The sequence below is a fragment of the Trichechus manatus genome, unplaced genomic scaffold (genome assembly GCF_000243295.1).
Source record: "Trichechus manatus latirostris isolate Lorelei unplaced genomic scaffold, TriManLat1.0 scaffold00282, whole genome shotgun sequence".
NCBI lineage: Eukaryota > Metazoa > Chordata > Mammalia > Sirenia > Trichechidae > Trichechus > Trichechus manatus.
The window spans coordinates 1,048,700-1,064,752 of NW_004444218.1; the positions used below are offsets into that span (position 1 = coordinate 1,048,700).

General features: G+C 46.8%; 1 protein-coding gene across 2 annotated transcripts in view; it reads left to right on the forward strand.

The window, feature by feature from the left end:
- DGCR8 (DGCR8 microprocessor complex subunit) overlaps positions 1-15,963 on the forward strand; it is a 42,939-nt gene extending 26,976 nt beyond the window's left edge. For both annotated transcript variants that reach the window (XM_004390090.3, XM_023725044.1), the window contains 5 exons: positions 11,009-11,109; positions 11,474-11,580; positions 12,561-12,688; positions 14,362-14,475; positions 15,830-15,963. In XM_004390090.3, coding sequence (XP_004390147.1) covers positions 11,009-11,109; positions 11,474-11,580; positions 12,561-12,688; positions 14,362-14,475; positions 15,830-15,913 — 534 coding nt within the window. In that variant the 3' untranslated portion in view covers positions 15,914-15,963. The remainder of the gene's footprint in view (positions 1-11,008; positions 11,110-11,473; positions 11,581-12,560; positions 12,689-14,361; positions 14,476-15,829) is intronic.
- The last annotated feature ends 90 nt before the right edge of the window (positions 15,964-16,053 follow it).

The window sequence follows — 16,053 nt, forward strand, 5'->3', positions numbered from 1 at the left end:
GGTCAGGCACACCTTAGTCTTCAAGGTGACATCTTTGCTTTTCAACACTTTAAAGAGGTCTTTTGCAGCACATTTGCTCAATGCAGTGCGTCATTTGATTTCCTGACTGCTGCTTCCGTGATGTTGATTGTGGATCCAAGTAAAATGAAATCTTTGAAAACTTTAGTCTTTCCTCCATTTATTGCGATGTTGCTTATTGGTCTAGTAGTGAGGATTTTTGTTTTCTTTATGTTGAGGTGTAATCCATACTGAAGGCTGTGGTCTTTGATCTTCATCAGTAAGTGCTTCAAGTCCTCTTCACTTTTGAAACACTGCCCAGTCCTATGGCTGGACTATATGAAGAACAGGGCATCAGGATTGGAGGAAGACTCATTAACAACCTGCATTATGCAGATGATACAACTTTGCTTGCTGTCATCCATTTTGGACTTTTCTTTCTTTCCTGTCTTTTTAATGACCTTTTGCTTTCTTCATGTATGATGACCTTGATGTCATTCCACAACTCATCTGGTCTTCGGTCATTAGTGTTCAGTGCATCAAATCTGTTCTTGCAATGATCTCTAAATTCAGGTGGGATATACTCAAGGTGGTACTTTGCCTCTCATGGACTTGTTCTAATTTTCTTCAGTTTCAACTTGAACTTGCATATGAGCAGTTGATGGTCTGTTTCACAGTCAGCCCCTGGCCTTGTTCTGACTGTTGATATTGAGCTTTTCCATCATCTGTTTCCACAGATGTGGTTGATTTAATTCCTGTGTATTCCATCTGGCAGGTTCCACGTATATAGCTGCCGTTTATGCTGGTAAAAAAGATATTTACAATGAATAAGTTGTTGATCTTGCAAAATTCTATCATGTGATCTCCAGCATTGTTTCTATCACCAGGGCCATGTTTTCCAACTGCCAGTCCTTCGTTTCCAACTTTCGCATTCCAGTAACCAGTAATTATCAATGCATCCTGATTGCATGTTCAATTAATTTCAGACTGCGGAAGTTGGTAAAAATCTTCGATGTCTTCATCTTTGGCCTTAGTGGTTGGTGCGTAAATCTGAATAATAGTCGTGTTAACTGGTCTTCCTTGTAGGCGTATGGATATTATCCTATCACTGGTAGCGTTGTACTTCAGGATAGATCTGGAAATTTTTTTTTTTTGACGATAAATGCAACGCCGTTCCTCTTCAGGTTTTCATTCCCGGCATGGTAGACCATATGACTGTCCCATTTGAAATGGCCAATACCAGTCCATTTCAGCTCACTAATCCCTAGGATATCGATGTTTATGTGTTGCATTTCATTTTTAACGATTTCCAATTTTCCTAGATTCATACTTTGTACATTCCGTGTTCCAATTATTAATGGATGTTTGCAGCTATTTCTTCTCATTTTGAGTCATGCCACATCAGCAAATAAAGGTCCCAAAAGCTTTACTCCACGTCATTAAGGTTGACTCTACTTTGAGGAGGCAGCTCTTCCCCATTTGTCTTTTGAGTGCCTTCCAACCTAAGGGGCTCATCTTCTGGCACTATATCAGACAATGTTCTGCTGCTGTTCATAGGGTTTTCACTGGCTAATTCTTTTCAGAAGTAGACCACTAGGTCCTTCTTCCTAGTCTGTCTTAGTCTGGGAACTCGGCTGAAACCTGTCCACCACGGGTGACCCTGGTGATTATATGAATACCGGTGACATAGCTTCCAGCATCACAGCAACACGCAAGCCCCCAGTATGACAAACTGACAGATGTGTTTTTAATTTGTAGAGTTCTGAAAAAATTGATTTTCCCAGTATTCTTTTATGAAGGAGCTGATTTTTGGCTGTTCTTATTTGTCCATTTCAGAAGTGCTTTGGAATGCATTTTTTGTAAAAATTTTGATTCTTTGTGGACTTATACTCCTGTAAAATACAGTAAAGTGTTCATAGCAATGTTAAATTGCATACAAGTTTGTAAATGCTTATTGTGCTTTGTGTAACTTAGCTTGTTGTGGATAGGCCACAGACAGATTGCAAACCACACTCAAAGCAGGCACGGGTTTCAAAGAATGAGCTCTTCCAGGACAAATTGCACTTTTGTCTTTTTTTCTGAGTGACCCATGCTGTGGGATAGATGTCTCTCATGGAGATTTCAAAGTACCTAGACCTCTTCCACCATGCTGGGACTCTTGGAGTGGGTTGTTACAAACAATGGTACCTTGGGCTGGGTAGGTTTTTCCCATCTTTGATAGGAGGTGGCTACAGTTTGAACAGATGCTATGGGTTCTGGTGCTGGGGGGACGACCTGGCCTGGGCAGGTAGAGGACTGTGTGACTCAGGCAGCCGTTCTGGGGGAGGTAACTTTGTTGGGGCATACAACTGGGATCTGAGCAGGCTCTGCTGTGGACCCCTAGAGGGTCTCACTTGTTAGAGGTACTGGGACTCACATCCAGTTTGCTCGTGGATATTACCATGGTAAAGTTTACAGCAGTTGAAGTGAATTTAAATAGGTTTGAGAAATTTTTGATGTGCTGACATAATTTGAAAATTCCGTAGGGAAGGTAGAGCCAGGATTAGGAATCTCTGGCTTCAAGGTAACGTCTCTAACCATCTTCTTTTAGTGTGGTAGGCTCAGAGATACCAGCACCATGTTTAGTTCGTTGTTGAATAAATAAGCAATCCATTCCATTCCCTAATCAATCTGAAAGTCTCTTTGCTCGCTCTTGCTTTAATCTGCATTGGTCGGTGTTTGGTGTCACTGGAGATCTCTGAGCAGGAGCTGCTTAGTTTTTTACTATACCAGCATAGGGACTCAGAATGTACTCTGTGGATCCTCCAGCCTAAACAAGATTGTGTGTGTTTTTGAGCAGCCTGTGCTTCTGTTGGACTGAGGGGCCCTTTCTGTAGTTCTAGTTCCCTGGTCTGTCCTGGCTGCCCTTCAGAGCCCAGCTGCCTGCTGGGGCCTCCTCCCGTGCGGTTGAGCCTCCGGACACACCTCTCTCCTGACCCAGGAGACCCCAAGGCAGAATGCAGCTTGCCTGGGCAGCACTGCAGCTCCACTTGGGCCTCAAACTAGGTGGCAGTAGTCTCATGATTAGTGGCACCAAGCCTCTTCTCTGCTCCAGGTGCATTGTTTTGATGAGGACCAGTTGGCTGTCTTTATTGTCAACTGTTCTCTAGTCGTCCACCTTTCCCCCTGCTCTCAATCCCCAGCCTCATGACCTCAGCCTTGTCTCTGGAGCCTTTTTGTGTCAGGCCTATGGAGAAGTGTTTCTCATGGCAGAGATGGATTTCTGGAAGTCACACACAGGCAGGCTGGGGCCGATGTGCACTCTTTCCTTCATGCAGACAAGACAACATACTTGCTGATATTGCTGGCCAGGGCAGTGCTAAGATTCATGGTCTCGTTATGTGTCTGGGGCTCTTCTGGGAAGCAGAGGGATCTATCTAGAAATCACGCTGTAGTCTGAGAAAGAGGAGGGTTTCCCCAGGTGAAGAAGTGTGTGTGGAATGGGTACCATGTGGGCAGCTTTTAGCTGGGCTTGGAAATCTCAGTTAAAACTTTTCTTGGTCTAGGGGAACCTTCTTAATATGCTTGAGAGCTTCTTGGAAAGTTTTTTACTAATTTAAAGTTACAGATGTTTGTGCACACACATGTATTCTATGTTTTTCTTCCTGTTTCAAAATCTGTCATAGGAGAATTTAGCTTTTCCGTCTGGTTGGAGGGGACATTAAATACCTGACTGACAAATGAACTGGCCATCTTTTGATCCTGAAAGGTTGGCCATAGTCTGGCTGTTCCTGTGCTTGTAGGTTCCTCCTGGAGATTCTTGTGCTTGAGCAACCCACTGGCGGCTGGACATATCTTTAGCTGTCCAGTGGTTCCTGCCCTGTGGTATCTGTGTGGAGCCAGAGTGCAGTGCACTGGAGTCTGCAGGCACGGTGGTGTGTATTTGGAATAAGACAGGTGGTTACATGACGCCACAGTGTTGGAGGGGAGAGGTCTTGACTTGGATGGTGGTGAGCCCTTAAAGGGGCCCAGCAGCGTATGGAGCAGCGGGTAGGGGCATCTGGAGATACAGAGGTGTGGGCAGGATGGGGCCATGGTGCTTTGAGAACTCTGCCTGCCAGCTGATGTCTGTCAAGGGCAATGAGCACATGGTTAGTGGGGGAGATGGCCTGGTGTGAGAGCACACCCACTGGGAGGGAGTATGTGTTTGTGCCTCTTCAGAGCCTTTGTGCCCCTGTGCCTAGCGCGGGCTTTCCTTTGCCACTTACTGGCCCTGTGGGGAAGAAGAGGCTCAGAATAAAGCATGTTTGTTCCTTGATTAAACAAAGAAAAAAAGTGAACACAATTGGCACACTAATTTTTTTTTTTTAATTGTACTTCAGATAAAGGTTTACAGAACAAACCAGCTTCTCATTGAACGTTAGTATACATATTGTTTTGTGACACTGGTTACCAACCCCACAACATGTGAGCACTCTCCCTTCTCAACCCTGGGTTTCCTATTACCAGCTTTCCTGTCCCCTCCCACTCTATAGTCCCTGCCCCCAGGCTGGTGTGCCCCTTGAGTCTCATTTTGTTTTATGGGCCTGTCCAATCCTCATCCTAAGGGTTAACCTCAGGAGTGACTTCATTACTGACCCAAGAGGGTGTCCGAGGGCCATACTCTTGGGGTTTCTGCAGTCTCTGTCAGGCCAGTTAAATCTGGTCTTTTTTTGTGAGCTAGAATTTTATTCTGCATTTTTCTCCAGCTCTGTCCAGGACCCTCTATTGTGATCCCTGTCAGAGCAGTTGGTGCTGGTAGCCAGGTACCATCTAGCTGTACTAGACTCAGTCTGGTGGAGGCTTTGGTAGTTGTGGTCCGTTAGTCCTTTGGACTAATCTTCCCTTGTGTCTTTAGTTTTCTTCATTCTCCTTTGCTTCTGATGGAGTGAGACCAGTGAAGTATCTTAGATGGCCGCTCACAAGCTTTTAAGACCCCAGATGCTACTCACAAAGTAGGATGTAGAACATTTCTTTATACACTATGTTATGCCAATAGAGCTAGATGTTCCCTGAGACCATAGTCCCACAGCCGTTAGCGCAGTAATTCAGTCTATCAGGGAGTTTGGTTGTGTCTATGGAGCTTCCATGACCTTGCCTTGTATAAGTTGTGCTGGCTTCCCCAGTACTGTGTACTATCTTACCCTTCACCAAGGTTACCACTTACCTATTATCTATTTACACATTAATTCTTTTTAATTTGTTGTTGTTAGGTGCCGTCGAGTTAGTTCTGACTCATAGCGACCCTGTGTAGAACAGAACAAAACACTGCCTGGTCCTGTGCCATCTTTACGATCATCGCTATGCTTGAGCCCAGTGTTGCAGCCACTGTGTCAGTCCATGTTGTTGAGGGTCTTTCTCTCTTTCACTAACCCTCTACTTACTTTACCAAGCCTGATGTCCTTCCCTTCTCCAGGGACTGGTCCTACCTGATAACATGTCCAAAGTACATGAGATAACATCTCACTGTTCTCACTTCTAAGGAGCATTCTGACTGTACTTCTTCCGAGACAGATTTGTTTACTCTTATAGTCTGTGATATATTCAGTATTCTTCGCCAACACCATAATTCAAAGGCATTATTTCCTCTTCACTCTTCCTTTATTCTTTGTCCAGCTTTTGCACACATACGAGGTGATTGAAAATACTGTGGCTTGGAACAGGTGCACCTTAGTCTTCAAAGTGACATCTTTGCTTTTTAACACTTTTGCAGCAGATATACTCAGTGCAATACATTGTTTGATTTCTTGACTGCTGCTTCATGGATGTTGATTGTGGATCCAAGTGAAATGAAATCCTTGACAACTTTAATATTTTCTCCATTTATCATGTTGCTTATTGGTCCAGTTGTAAGGATGTATGTTTTCTTCATGTTGAGGTGTAATCCATACTAAAGTTGTAGTTTTTGTTCATCAGTAAGTGCTTCAAGTCCTCTTCGCTTTTAGCAAGAAAGGTTGTGTCATCTGCATATCACAGGTTGTTAATGAGTCATCAACCAATCTTGAAGTCATGTTCTTCTTCATATAGTCCAGCTTCTTGGATTATTTGCTCAGTGTACAGATTGAATAAGTATGAGGAAAGGGTACAACCCTGACACACACCTTTCCTGATTCTAAACCACGCAGTGTCCCCTTATTTTGTTCGAATGACTGCCTCTTGCTCTATGTACTGGTTCTGCATGAGCACAATCAAGTATTCTGGAATTCCCGTTTTTCGGAGAGTTGTCCGTGATTTGTTATCCACACAGTCAAATGCCTTTGCGTAGTCAGTAAAACACAGGTAAACATCTTTCTGGTATTGTCTGCTTTTAGCCATGATCTATCTGATGTCAGCAGTAATATCCCTTTTTCCGTGTCCTCTTCTGAATCCAGCTTGAATTTCTAGCAGTTCCCTGTTGCGCTACGGCTGCAACTGCTTTTGAATTATCTTTAGCAAAATTTTATTTGCGTGTGATATTAATGATATTGTTTGATAATTCCCCATTCTGTTGAATCACCTTCCTTTGGAATAGGCACAAATATGGATCTCTTCCAGTTGGTTGGCCAGATAGCTGTGTTCCAGATGTCTTGGCATAGATGAGTGAGTGCATCCAGCGCTGCATCTGTTTGTTGAACCATCTCAACTGGTATTCCGTCAATTTCTGGAGCCTTGTTTTTTGCCAGTGCCTTCAGTGCAGCTTGCACTTTTTCCTTCAATACAATTGGTTCTTGATCATCTGCTGCCTCCTGAAATGGTGAACGTTGATACAGTGACTCTGTGTATTCCTTCTATCTTCTTTTGATGCCTCCTGCATCATTCACTATTTTGCCCATAGAATCCTTCAGTATTGCAACTCAAGACCTGAATTTTTTCTTCAGTTCTTTCAGCTTGAGAAATGCCAAGTGTATTCTTCCCTTTTGGTTTTCTAACTCCAGGTCTTTGCACATTTCATTATGATACTTTACTTTTTCAAGCTGCTGTTTGAAATCTGTTCAGCTTTTTACGTCATCATTTCTTCCATTTGCTTTAGCTACTCTACATTCAAGAGCAAGTTTCAGAGTTTCTCCTGCATCCATTTTGGTTTTTTCTTTCTTTCCTGTCTTTTTAATGAGCTTTTGCTTTCTTCATGTATGTTGTCCTTGATACCATCCCACAACTCAGCTGGTCTTCAGTCATTAGTGTTCAGGGCATCAAATCTATTCTTGAGATGGTCTGTTATACTGATATACTGATATACTCGGTCATATTTTGGCTCTCGTGGACTTGTGGCCTCTGGCCTTGTTCTGATTGATGATATTGAGCTTCTCCATTGTCTCTTTCCACAGATGTAGTCAGTTTGATTCCTGTGTGTTTCATCCGGTGAAGTCCACATGTATAGTTGCCATTTATGTTGTTGAAAAAAAGTATTTGCAATGAATAAGTTGTTGATCTTGCAGAATTCTCTTGTGCAATCTCCTGCGTTGTCTTTATCACCAAGACCATGTTTTCCAACTACCAGTCCTTCTTCTTTGTTTCCAACTTTCACATTGCAATCACCAATAATTATCATGCATCTTGGTTGAATGTTTGATCAATTTCAGACTGCAGAAGTTGGTAAAAATCTTAAATTACTTCATCTTTGATGTTAGTGGTTGGTGCATAAATTTGAATAATAGTAATATTAACTGGTCTTCCTTGTAGGCGTATGGATATTTTCCTGTCACTGACAGCATTGTACTTCAGGATAGATCAAAAAGAACGATGAATGAGATGTCATTCCTCTTCAATTGTCATTCCTGGCATAGTAGACCATATGATTGTCCAACTGAAAATGGCCAATACCAGTCCGTTTCAGCTCACTGATGCCTAGGATATTGACCTTCGTGTGTTCCATTTCATTTTTGACGACTTGCAGTTTTCCTAGATTCATACTTCATACATTCAATGTTTTGATTATTAACGGATGTTTGCAGATGTGTCTTCACATTTTGAATCATGCCACATCAGCAAATGAAGGTCTCGAAAGCTTTATACTCCATCCACAACATTATGGTCCACTCTACTTTGAGGAGGCAGCTCTTCCCCAGTCGTATTTTGAGTGCCTTCCAACCTGAGGGTTCATCTTCAGTACTGTATTAGACAACGTTCTTCTGTATCAGATAATGTTCTTCTTATTGCTAGTTTGCAATTGGATTTTCACAGGCTAATAGAACCAGACAGTGTTCTTCAGTGCCAATTTTTTCAGAAGTAAACTGTCAGGTCATTCTTCCTAGTCTGCCTTAGTCTGAAAACTTTGCTGAAACCTGTCCACCATTGGTGACCCTGATGGTATTTGAAATATCGATGGCATAGCTTATAGCATCACAGCAACACACAAGCTACCATGGTACGACAAACTGACAGATGAGTGGTGGCTTTTTAATTTACATAGAGTTGAATTTATTTTTTGGTACACGGTTCTATGAGTTTTGAAAAATGCAGTTATTTAATCACCACCACAGTCAAGATGCAGAATGGTTCCATCACTTCTGCCCCGAATTCTCTCAGGCATCCCCTTTGAGAGAGTCAAAACTCTCTGGTCACATGTAACCCCTGGTAAGTACTGAATTGTTTCCATTTTCATTCATCTCGTGTGTATATGAAAGCTGGACGATTAAAGAAGACCAAAGAAGAATTGATGCCTTTTACTTATGGTGTTGGCAAAGAATGTTGAGTATACCACGGACTGCCAGAAGAATGAACAAATCAGTCTTGAAGGAAGTACAGCCAGAATACTCTTTAAAAGCAAAGATGGCGAGATAATCACCTATTTTGGACATGTCATAGGGAGAGAGACCAATCGCTGGAGAATGACATCATGCTTGGTAAAGTAGAGGGTCAGCAAAAAGAGAGGAAGACCCTCACTGAAATGGATTAATACAGTAGCTGCAACAACGAGCTCAACTTGAGAATGGCGCAGGCACAGGCAATGTTTCGTTATATGTAAGGTTGCTCATGAGTTGCAATCGACTGTATGGCACCTGACAACAACAGTATACTAAAGTGTCGTGCTTTTTGCTGCTTTTGTGAATAGTACTGTATTTTAGTTTCAGTTCTCATTGTTCATTGCTAACATATTTTAGAAATAACAATTTATTTTTTGGATATTGACCTTGTATTCTGTCACTTTGTGAACCTTACTCTGCAGATTTCCTTGGATTTTCTGCACGCAGGATTATTTCAGCTGTGATTAAAGATGGTTTTACTTCTGCCTTTCCAATCTGGATGCCTTTTATTTCTTTTGCCAGAGCTTGCTTGATTGCTTTGTTGTTCTGAGAGTATGTGTTACAGACTTATGGCACACCTGTCTTAGCTTTTGCTCTGTCAGGGAGGGTCCTGGGAACCTGTCAGGTGTGTAGGTTGTTCTTACCTGCTAAGCCCTGACTCCAGGTCCGCATCCCAGATACTGACTGCGAGTTAGCACTTGGATTTTCACAGACTGATGGAACCAGACATTGCTCATTGCCTGCCTGGCCAGTTAAAGAGGACAATTCCAAGGTATAACGTTTTGATGAGTACCTGTCCCTGAAACAGTCGTACACTGAAAGCCTGCAGTGATTCAGGTGCTTGAGAGTAGAGGCATGTAATGTGGCTTGTTTGAAGACAGTGGTCAAACTATGTTTAGCAAAATCGGCAGTCCTCCTCAGAAATAGTTCCTTTCATCGACTGACACGGCAGGGCATGCTTCGTCACTGAGCAGCTCCTGAGAGCTTGAAGCAGGTCAAGAGGAGGAACCCTACCCTACCCCTGCTGGCAACCAGGCCACCCAAGGACACTCCACACCTTCCTGCCAAGAGCAGCAGCCTTGTTGGCAGTGTCACTCTGTGGAGAAGTCTTGGCACACTTGTAGGACCTCAGAAGTGAGGTGTTTGAATTGTTTGATTTTCTGCTTCCTCATGCGCCCATGACCTTCAAGGCCATGATCTCTCTCAGCTCCAGGTCTCTGTAGACTCCTCTACCACAGGCCTGGTAGAAGCTCTGCAAAGGACATGGGCTCGTTGTGGTGCCCCCTTGACTAGTGGACCCAGCTGTTTTATGTCTGATGTGAGCACTTCATGTTTGCTTGCCAGCTGAGAAAAGTTAACCTTTGCTCAGAATCACAAGAGGACTCTTCTACATGGAGTACGGCAGCGTCTCCTCAGTGGGAGAGATGGCATATTCCTTTCCCCCAGAAGGAGGTCTCTATTTATGCTCTAAGGTCTTAGGGAAGTCGAGCAATCAGTGTTTGCTTCAGCCCCTCCTACTGGCTGGCTGTTTTCCTATTGAAGCAGTTTTGCTCTATCTGGTTCGCCTTGCCATTTTCCTCTCTAGCTTCCCTGGTCATTGTCTTATGGAACTTCCCCTTTTTTCCCCTCAACTGGTTAACTTGGTTTTCTGTTAACCCTTAACCTTCCTGTTCTTTGGTCAAAGTGATTGGTTTCAGAGCCAGCACAACTTTCTGTGTGTTTGAAGCCTGGCCAGGCCCTTCTTTCCCACTGTGTGCTCTGGTGAACTGGTCTCTGCTGATGGGGGCTCAGCCTTCAGAGAACTTGTCTGTTTAAAGTGCATGTTTTGTAACTTACCTTCTCTCTTTTACAGGCTCACTTACGACAATCTTAAAATTTTCCTCTTAAGGTTATTTGCCTTTAGATTTCGGACTAGTAGTCCCCAGTTGATCAGAATTCGGTTCAGCAAAGGCCCCACCGCTGGCTGATTGTCCAGTACTAGGTGGTGGCTCCCGTGCAGTCCGGCCACCCTGGTGCTCTCTCTTCAGCGTGCTCAGATATTCCTGTTCGTCCATGTCACAGAGGAGCAGGGCATGGTGGGATACAAAGATAGACAACAGGACAGTGGGGTTCAGAGTGTGTCCTTAACTTCTGTTGTATATCTGGAAGTGGTAGTGAAGCCATAAGGAGAACAGTAAACTTCTGAGGGAAAAGCAAACAGCATGGGAAGCAGGACCAAGAGACTAGTGTGTGTGGTCCAGAACTTAGGAGCATCTGGCTTTGTTTTGTAGTATTTTAACCACATCAGTATTGAGGACTCGCGGGTCTATGAGCTGACCAGCAAGGCCGGACTGTTGTCTCCATATCAGATCCTCCACGAGTGCCTTAAAAGGTAAGGGGCAGGGAGGGGTCTTTCCTTCTGTGACTAAGATGATGGAAGCTTTTCTTTGGATGTTGACCATCCTCATTTGCTGTTTGTTCTGGCTGAAGATGTGATGCTAAATGGCTGATTTACTGCATGTCTTCCCTGCATGAATGGAAGTCCCTCAGTGCCTAGCAGTAAGCCCACAGCATTGACATAGCCAGAGAACTCTCTTCTTCATTTGAGAACATTTGAGGAGAAGGGTTGGCATTTCTTCAGGGAGCCTTAAAGGGCTTTCCCAAAGCAGCCCTCCCCCAGAAACAGCTATTTGTTCTTCCTCAGTTTATGTCACCATGTGTAAGTCAAACTTTATTGTCTTTGTTTTTCCTTTCAGAAACCATGGAATGGGTGATACGTCCATCAAGTTTGAGGTGGTTCCTGGCAAAAACCAGAAGAGTGAATATGTCATGGCCTGTGGCAAGCACACAGTGCGCGGGTGGTGTAAGGACACTCCCCTCCCTATCCTGCAGCTGGGTGTGCTCTCTGAGGACTGTAGGGGTGACAACTTGCAGGATGTCAGATGTGGGGTGACAGGCCCTCCTTGCCACCCCTCAGTGTGGGGCTTTTCTAGAAGCCTCTTGTCCCCTGCCTCCTTCCCTTGTGTCTCCTTTTAGAAGGAGATGTACAAGTTGGCCCTGGGAAAGTTGCAGAGCCACGTTCAGATCCTGATGTCCTCTGCCTGCAGCTGCTTTCCCTTGACCAGAGAGGCTGGGCCAGGAGCTGCAGGCATGTCCCCACTGAACCTTGCTGCTGAGCAGTCTGGGAGGGGAGTCAGAAGGAGCAAGGCTCCTTTTGCTGTGGCCTACTGGCAGCATAGTCGTAGGCCCTGTCTGGGAACTGGAGCTGCCCGTCCCCGGTGCTCTCTTGGCATGCACCATTCTCCAAGCCCATGTCCCTCCCTGGTCACTCTATCCCTCTGCCTAGAGACCCTTTCCCCAGAGTATACACCAGCATCCCCTGAAAACTTGTACTCTGGCAGGCCCTTCTGGTGGGAGGCCCTCTGTATTCTTTCTATGTCACCTGCGCCTGCCCAGGAGGGAGCCTCAAGCCACATGCTTCACATGGCATCATGGGAGTTTGTCTATGCGTCTAGAAGTATGGGTCGTGGAGGGGCCCTCTTCAGCTGTGTGACCTTGGGCATGTCCTCTGGCCTCTTGGAGCCTCTGATGGGCTAGTCCACAAAACTGGGGGGACGGAGCCCTGAACCCAGGGTTGTGAGAACATGGGTGCCCAGTGCAGTCTTGGAGCTCTTCTCTCACCCTTTTCTGGGCTCCTAGGGTTAGAGCCTGTGTGCCCTCCACTGGCTCTCAGAGGCAGGGGGCAGCACTCTGGCAGTGGCACTCCTGTCTGGGCGAGCAGGCGGGTGTGTTAGCAACTACACCCTTTTATGACCCCTTCTCTCTTTTCTCTTCTTTTCATAGGTAAGAATAAGAGAGTTGGCAAACAGTTAGCCTCCCAGAAGATCCTGCAGCTGCTGCACCCCCATGTCAAGAACTGGGGGTCCTTATTGCGCATGTATGGCCGTGAGAGCAGCAAGATGGTCAAACAGGTAATGATGCTTCCTCAGATCCTGGGCAGCTAGCTGGTCTCTTCTTCTCATTCTTCCGTTCCTGCCTTGGAGCATGTATCTGTGGGACAAAGCTGGGACTCTGGCTGTCTGCACCTCAGCCTGCGGCTCTGCCTTGGTCTCGCTTCCTGTGACGCGTTGTGTGTCTGGGGTGAGGTGGGCATTGTGCTGCTTGGAAGCCCTCGTGTTGTCCCAGCCTGCTGTGAGTAGCTGGTGAAGTGTGAGCAGATGTAGGGGTGCAACCTGTGCTTATCCTGTGACTGTGGGACCAGTGCAGGCAGGAGATACCGATTGTCAGTGCCTTCCCGGCTCTGATGTCGCTTCAGTGAGGCAGGAGGTTGGAAACAGGCAAGCCCTTTGCTTATTTGAGGACATCCAGCTAGGCCTGAAGGAGAGTTAGGACACAAGGGTGGCTCCCTTGGTGACAGGTACCATTTTACCTCTAACTAAAGATCACGTGTGTGTCCTTTGTTTAGTTTCTGCTGTTTTTGCCAAGATCTTGAAATTTAAACCAATACTCTTAGGTTCTTGTTCTTTGTGGGGTAGAAGGAAATATTGAGAGGGGACTGTTCACATTTTTCATTTTTTTCCCCCTAATGTTTACAGAAACCATCTGGGTTACTGGCATCCCAGGAAGTGGAGGGGTAGTAGGTATGCAGGGTGGGGTACAGATGACAGTGACCTCCAGGATCACGCTCTGGCCCTCAATTCTCCTGGCTCTCAGGCTCCAGAGCAGGCAGCCAGGAGAAGTGTAGTGCTGCCCTCGGTTCCACCTGTGACTGCAGCCTCATGCTGTTGCTGAAGAGGCCCTTGCTCTGGGCAAGGCAGAGTGAGGGAGCACCCACACTGTGGCCACCAGGGCGCTTTCAGAAACTTCAGGATATAGATTGTTCAAGAAACTCCGTTTAAATTTAGATCAAACTCGGGTTTAGGTAAGTCTTGGGTTATGATAGAGGGAAAAGAAGGAGTACCCTTTGGCCTGGGTGGGAAGCTTCGCTGAGAGGAAGGCTGTGAGGAATCCCAGCATAGGCACAGGTGCTGCAAGCCTGGCTTTTTGGAGGGCAGGTAGAGCTCTGGCATCTCCTGTCACAGGAAGTGCCTTCACAGATGGCTTCTTAAGAAAGGAAGGGCCGAAAGACAACTTGCTTCTGGTCTGCAAGTCATAGGAAGTGCAGAGAGTGCAGCTTCTTGGGTGTGGCTGGCTCCTAGCCAGGCCCCAGAGCTTGACATGCGTCCCCGTACAACATGGTTGGGCTCCAGGCACTCCAGCTGAGGGCTGTGCGGGTTCAGCATCAGCCGGCCTCAACTTGCCTGATGGAGCCACCTGTGATGACTGTCGGAGACTGAGTGCCTGGCCTCCCTGCTCTGTCCTGGGCAGAGGAGAGGCAGCTGGGTGTCAGGATATCTTTGCCAGTGAAGGGAGGTGGCCGTGGCTTTCCGCTCACCAAGGATGATGACAGAAGTGGGTATGGCGGCAGAGCCTGCACTTGCCACCTTCAGAGCGTGTGTTGATGGGGCGTCGGTACCGGTGTGCAGCTGCGACTCCTGCCTGCACATGTGCCTCACTGGCTTGCACACAACTGCAGGGGACCGGGCAGACTGTCCGGGCCTGCAGCCTGGGCGTTCCAGAGTGAGTCCTCTGTACGATTCTCCAGGAGACCTCGGATAAGAGTGTGATCGAGCTCCAGCAGTACGCCAAGAAGAACAAGCCGAATCTGCACATCCTGAATAAGCTACAGGAGGAGATGAAGAAGCTGGCTGAGGAGAGGGTGAGTACACCCTGGGGGCCAAGGGCCATCTACTCTGGCTTGTGTGGCAGCCACACCTGGCCTCCCCACAGTGGGGGACTAGCACCATTGGACCCCAGGAATCACAAGCCACACAATCTTCCCCACCTGCCTCTCCCTATCTTCTCTCTCTCCCTTTTCCCCTCTGATGGGAAGGGGGCACCCAACCCCGGTGGCAGCTGTGGAGGGAAATCAGGTACCTGAGAGTCTGTCATTGATTCCTCATGCCCTTGAAAATGCCTAAAACTCCCCCTCTCCAGTGAACCCTGAATTCTTCCAAATGAAATTTGCCTTTCCTTGAGCCTCAGAGTTGATGATACATAAAAACCCTTTATTTTTAGTTAGACAGCTGGCAGCCATGCCCTGCGGTCAGGTGAAGCCCAATTTGGAGCAACCATTTGAGGGCAGGGAGCAGCACACCTGCCAGGTTCCATGTACCCCACCCTGTCCCCCTCTCTTCCCACAGTCATTCTGGGTAAAGCAAACTGCCTGTCCAGGCCTTTTTCTTCCTTAGCAATTTTGTGAAGGATGATGATAGATTATGGTATTCACAAGGTCCATAGAAACAATGGAACTTGAGTCATGAAGGTGAAAGTTCCTAAGGCCCACCACCAGTTCCACCACCCTTAGAGGGGCACTCGAACAGAGACCATGGTGGTTTGTTAGTTGGGCTGACAGTACTGGGGTCCCCTGTCCGCAGGCACTGTGTACTTATGATCCCATCTCGGGGGGTCTGTGCTTGACCCTGTTTTTTAGCTGTGGTATTAGCTCAAGAGTTTGGCTAAGCAGACTGAGGTTCTGGGTTTTCAGACTGGTCTATATACAGCTCCTCAGAAATAGGTATCTTGCTGTCTCTGTGTCCTTTTCAGTTCCTTCACCTGCCCTCCGGTGGGGCTGGGCCTTTTCCTACCTGAGCTCTGAGGACCACTGAGGATCACTTAGCCTGTTCCTGATTGGGGGAAGGACTGTGGGGCCCAGAAGGCAGTAGGCCTCATGGGCTAGGAGGCCCAGGACACACTGGCCTCTGGCTGCAGGGGAGGACCTGAGGCTCCAGGTCCAGGCTGTGGCAAGCAAAGGCCAGGGGTGGGGAGAGAGACCCACTCCAGGCAGATGAATCTGGGCTTGGTGACTTCATGTGTCTTTCACTTCTTTCTCTACCCTGCCTTTCAAGCGTCCCCTTTTTCCCCAGCCTGGCATCATACTGCAGTGGTGCCCCTGGGACTCTAGAGTCCCTCCTAGCACTGGTCTTTTGGGGTCATCCTCCAACACGTCCCCTTCCTGAGCTACTTTCCCCTTGCCAACTTGCTGACATCCCTGATCTTTGTTGTTCTTCCAGGAGGAGACACGTAAGAAGCCCAAGATGACGATTGTGGCATCTGCCCAGCCTGGTGGCGAGCCCCTGTGCACCGTGGATGTGTGAGGGGCAGTGTGGAGGTGTGGGGGCACCACTTCAGTCATGCACCCCTCACTGCAGCACCAGCCTCCAGCCTCAGCTCCCCCATGCGGTCAGTTTGTCTAAGTGCCAGATCCAGAAGGGTGGCGGCTCTGGTGCACAGGCAG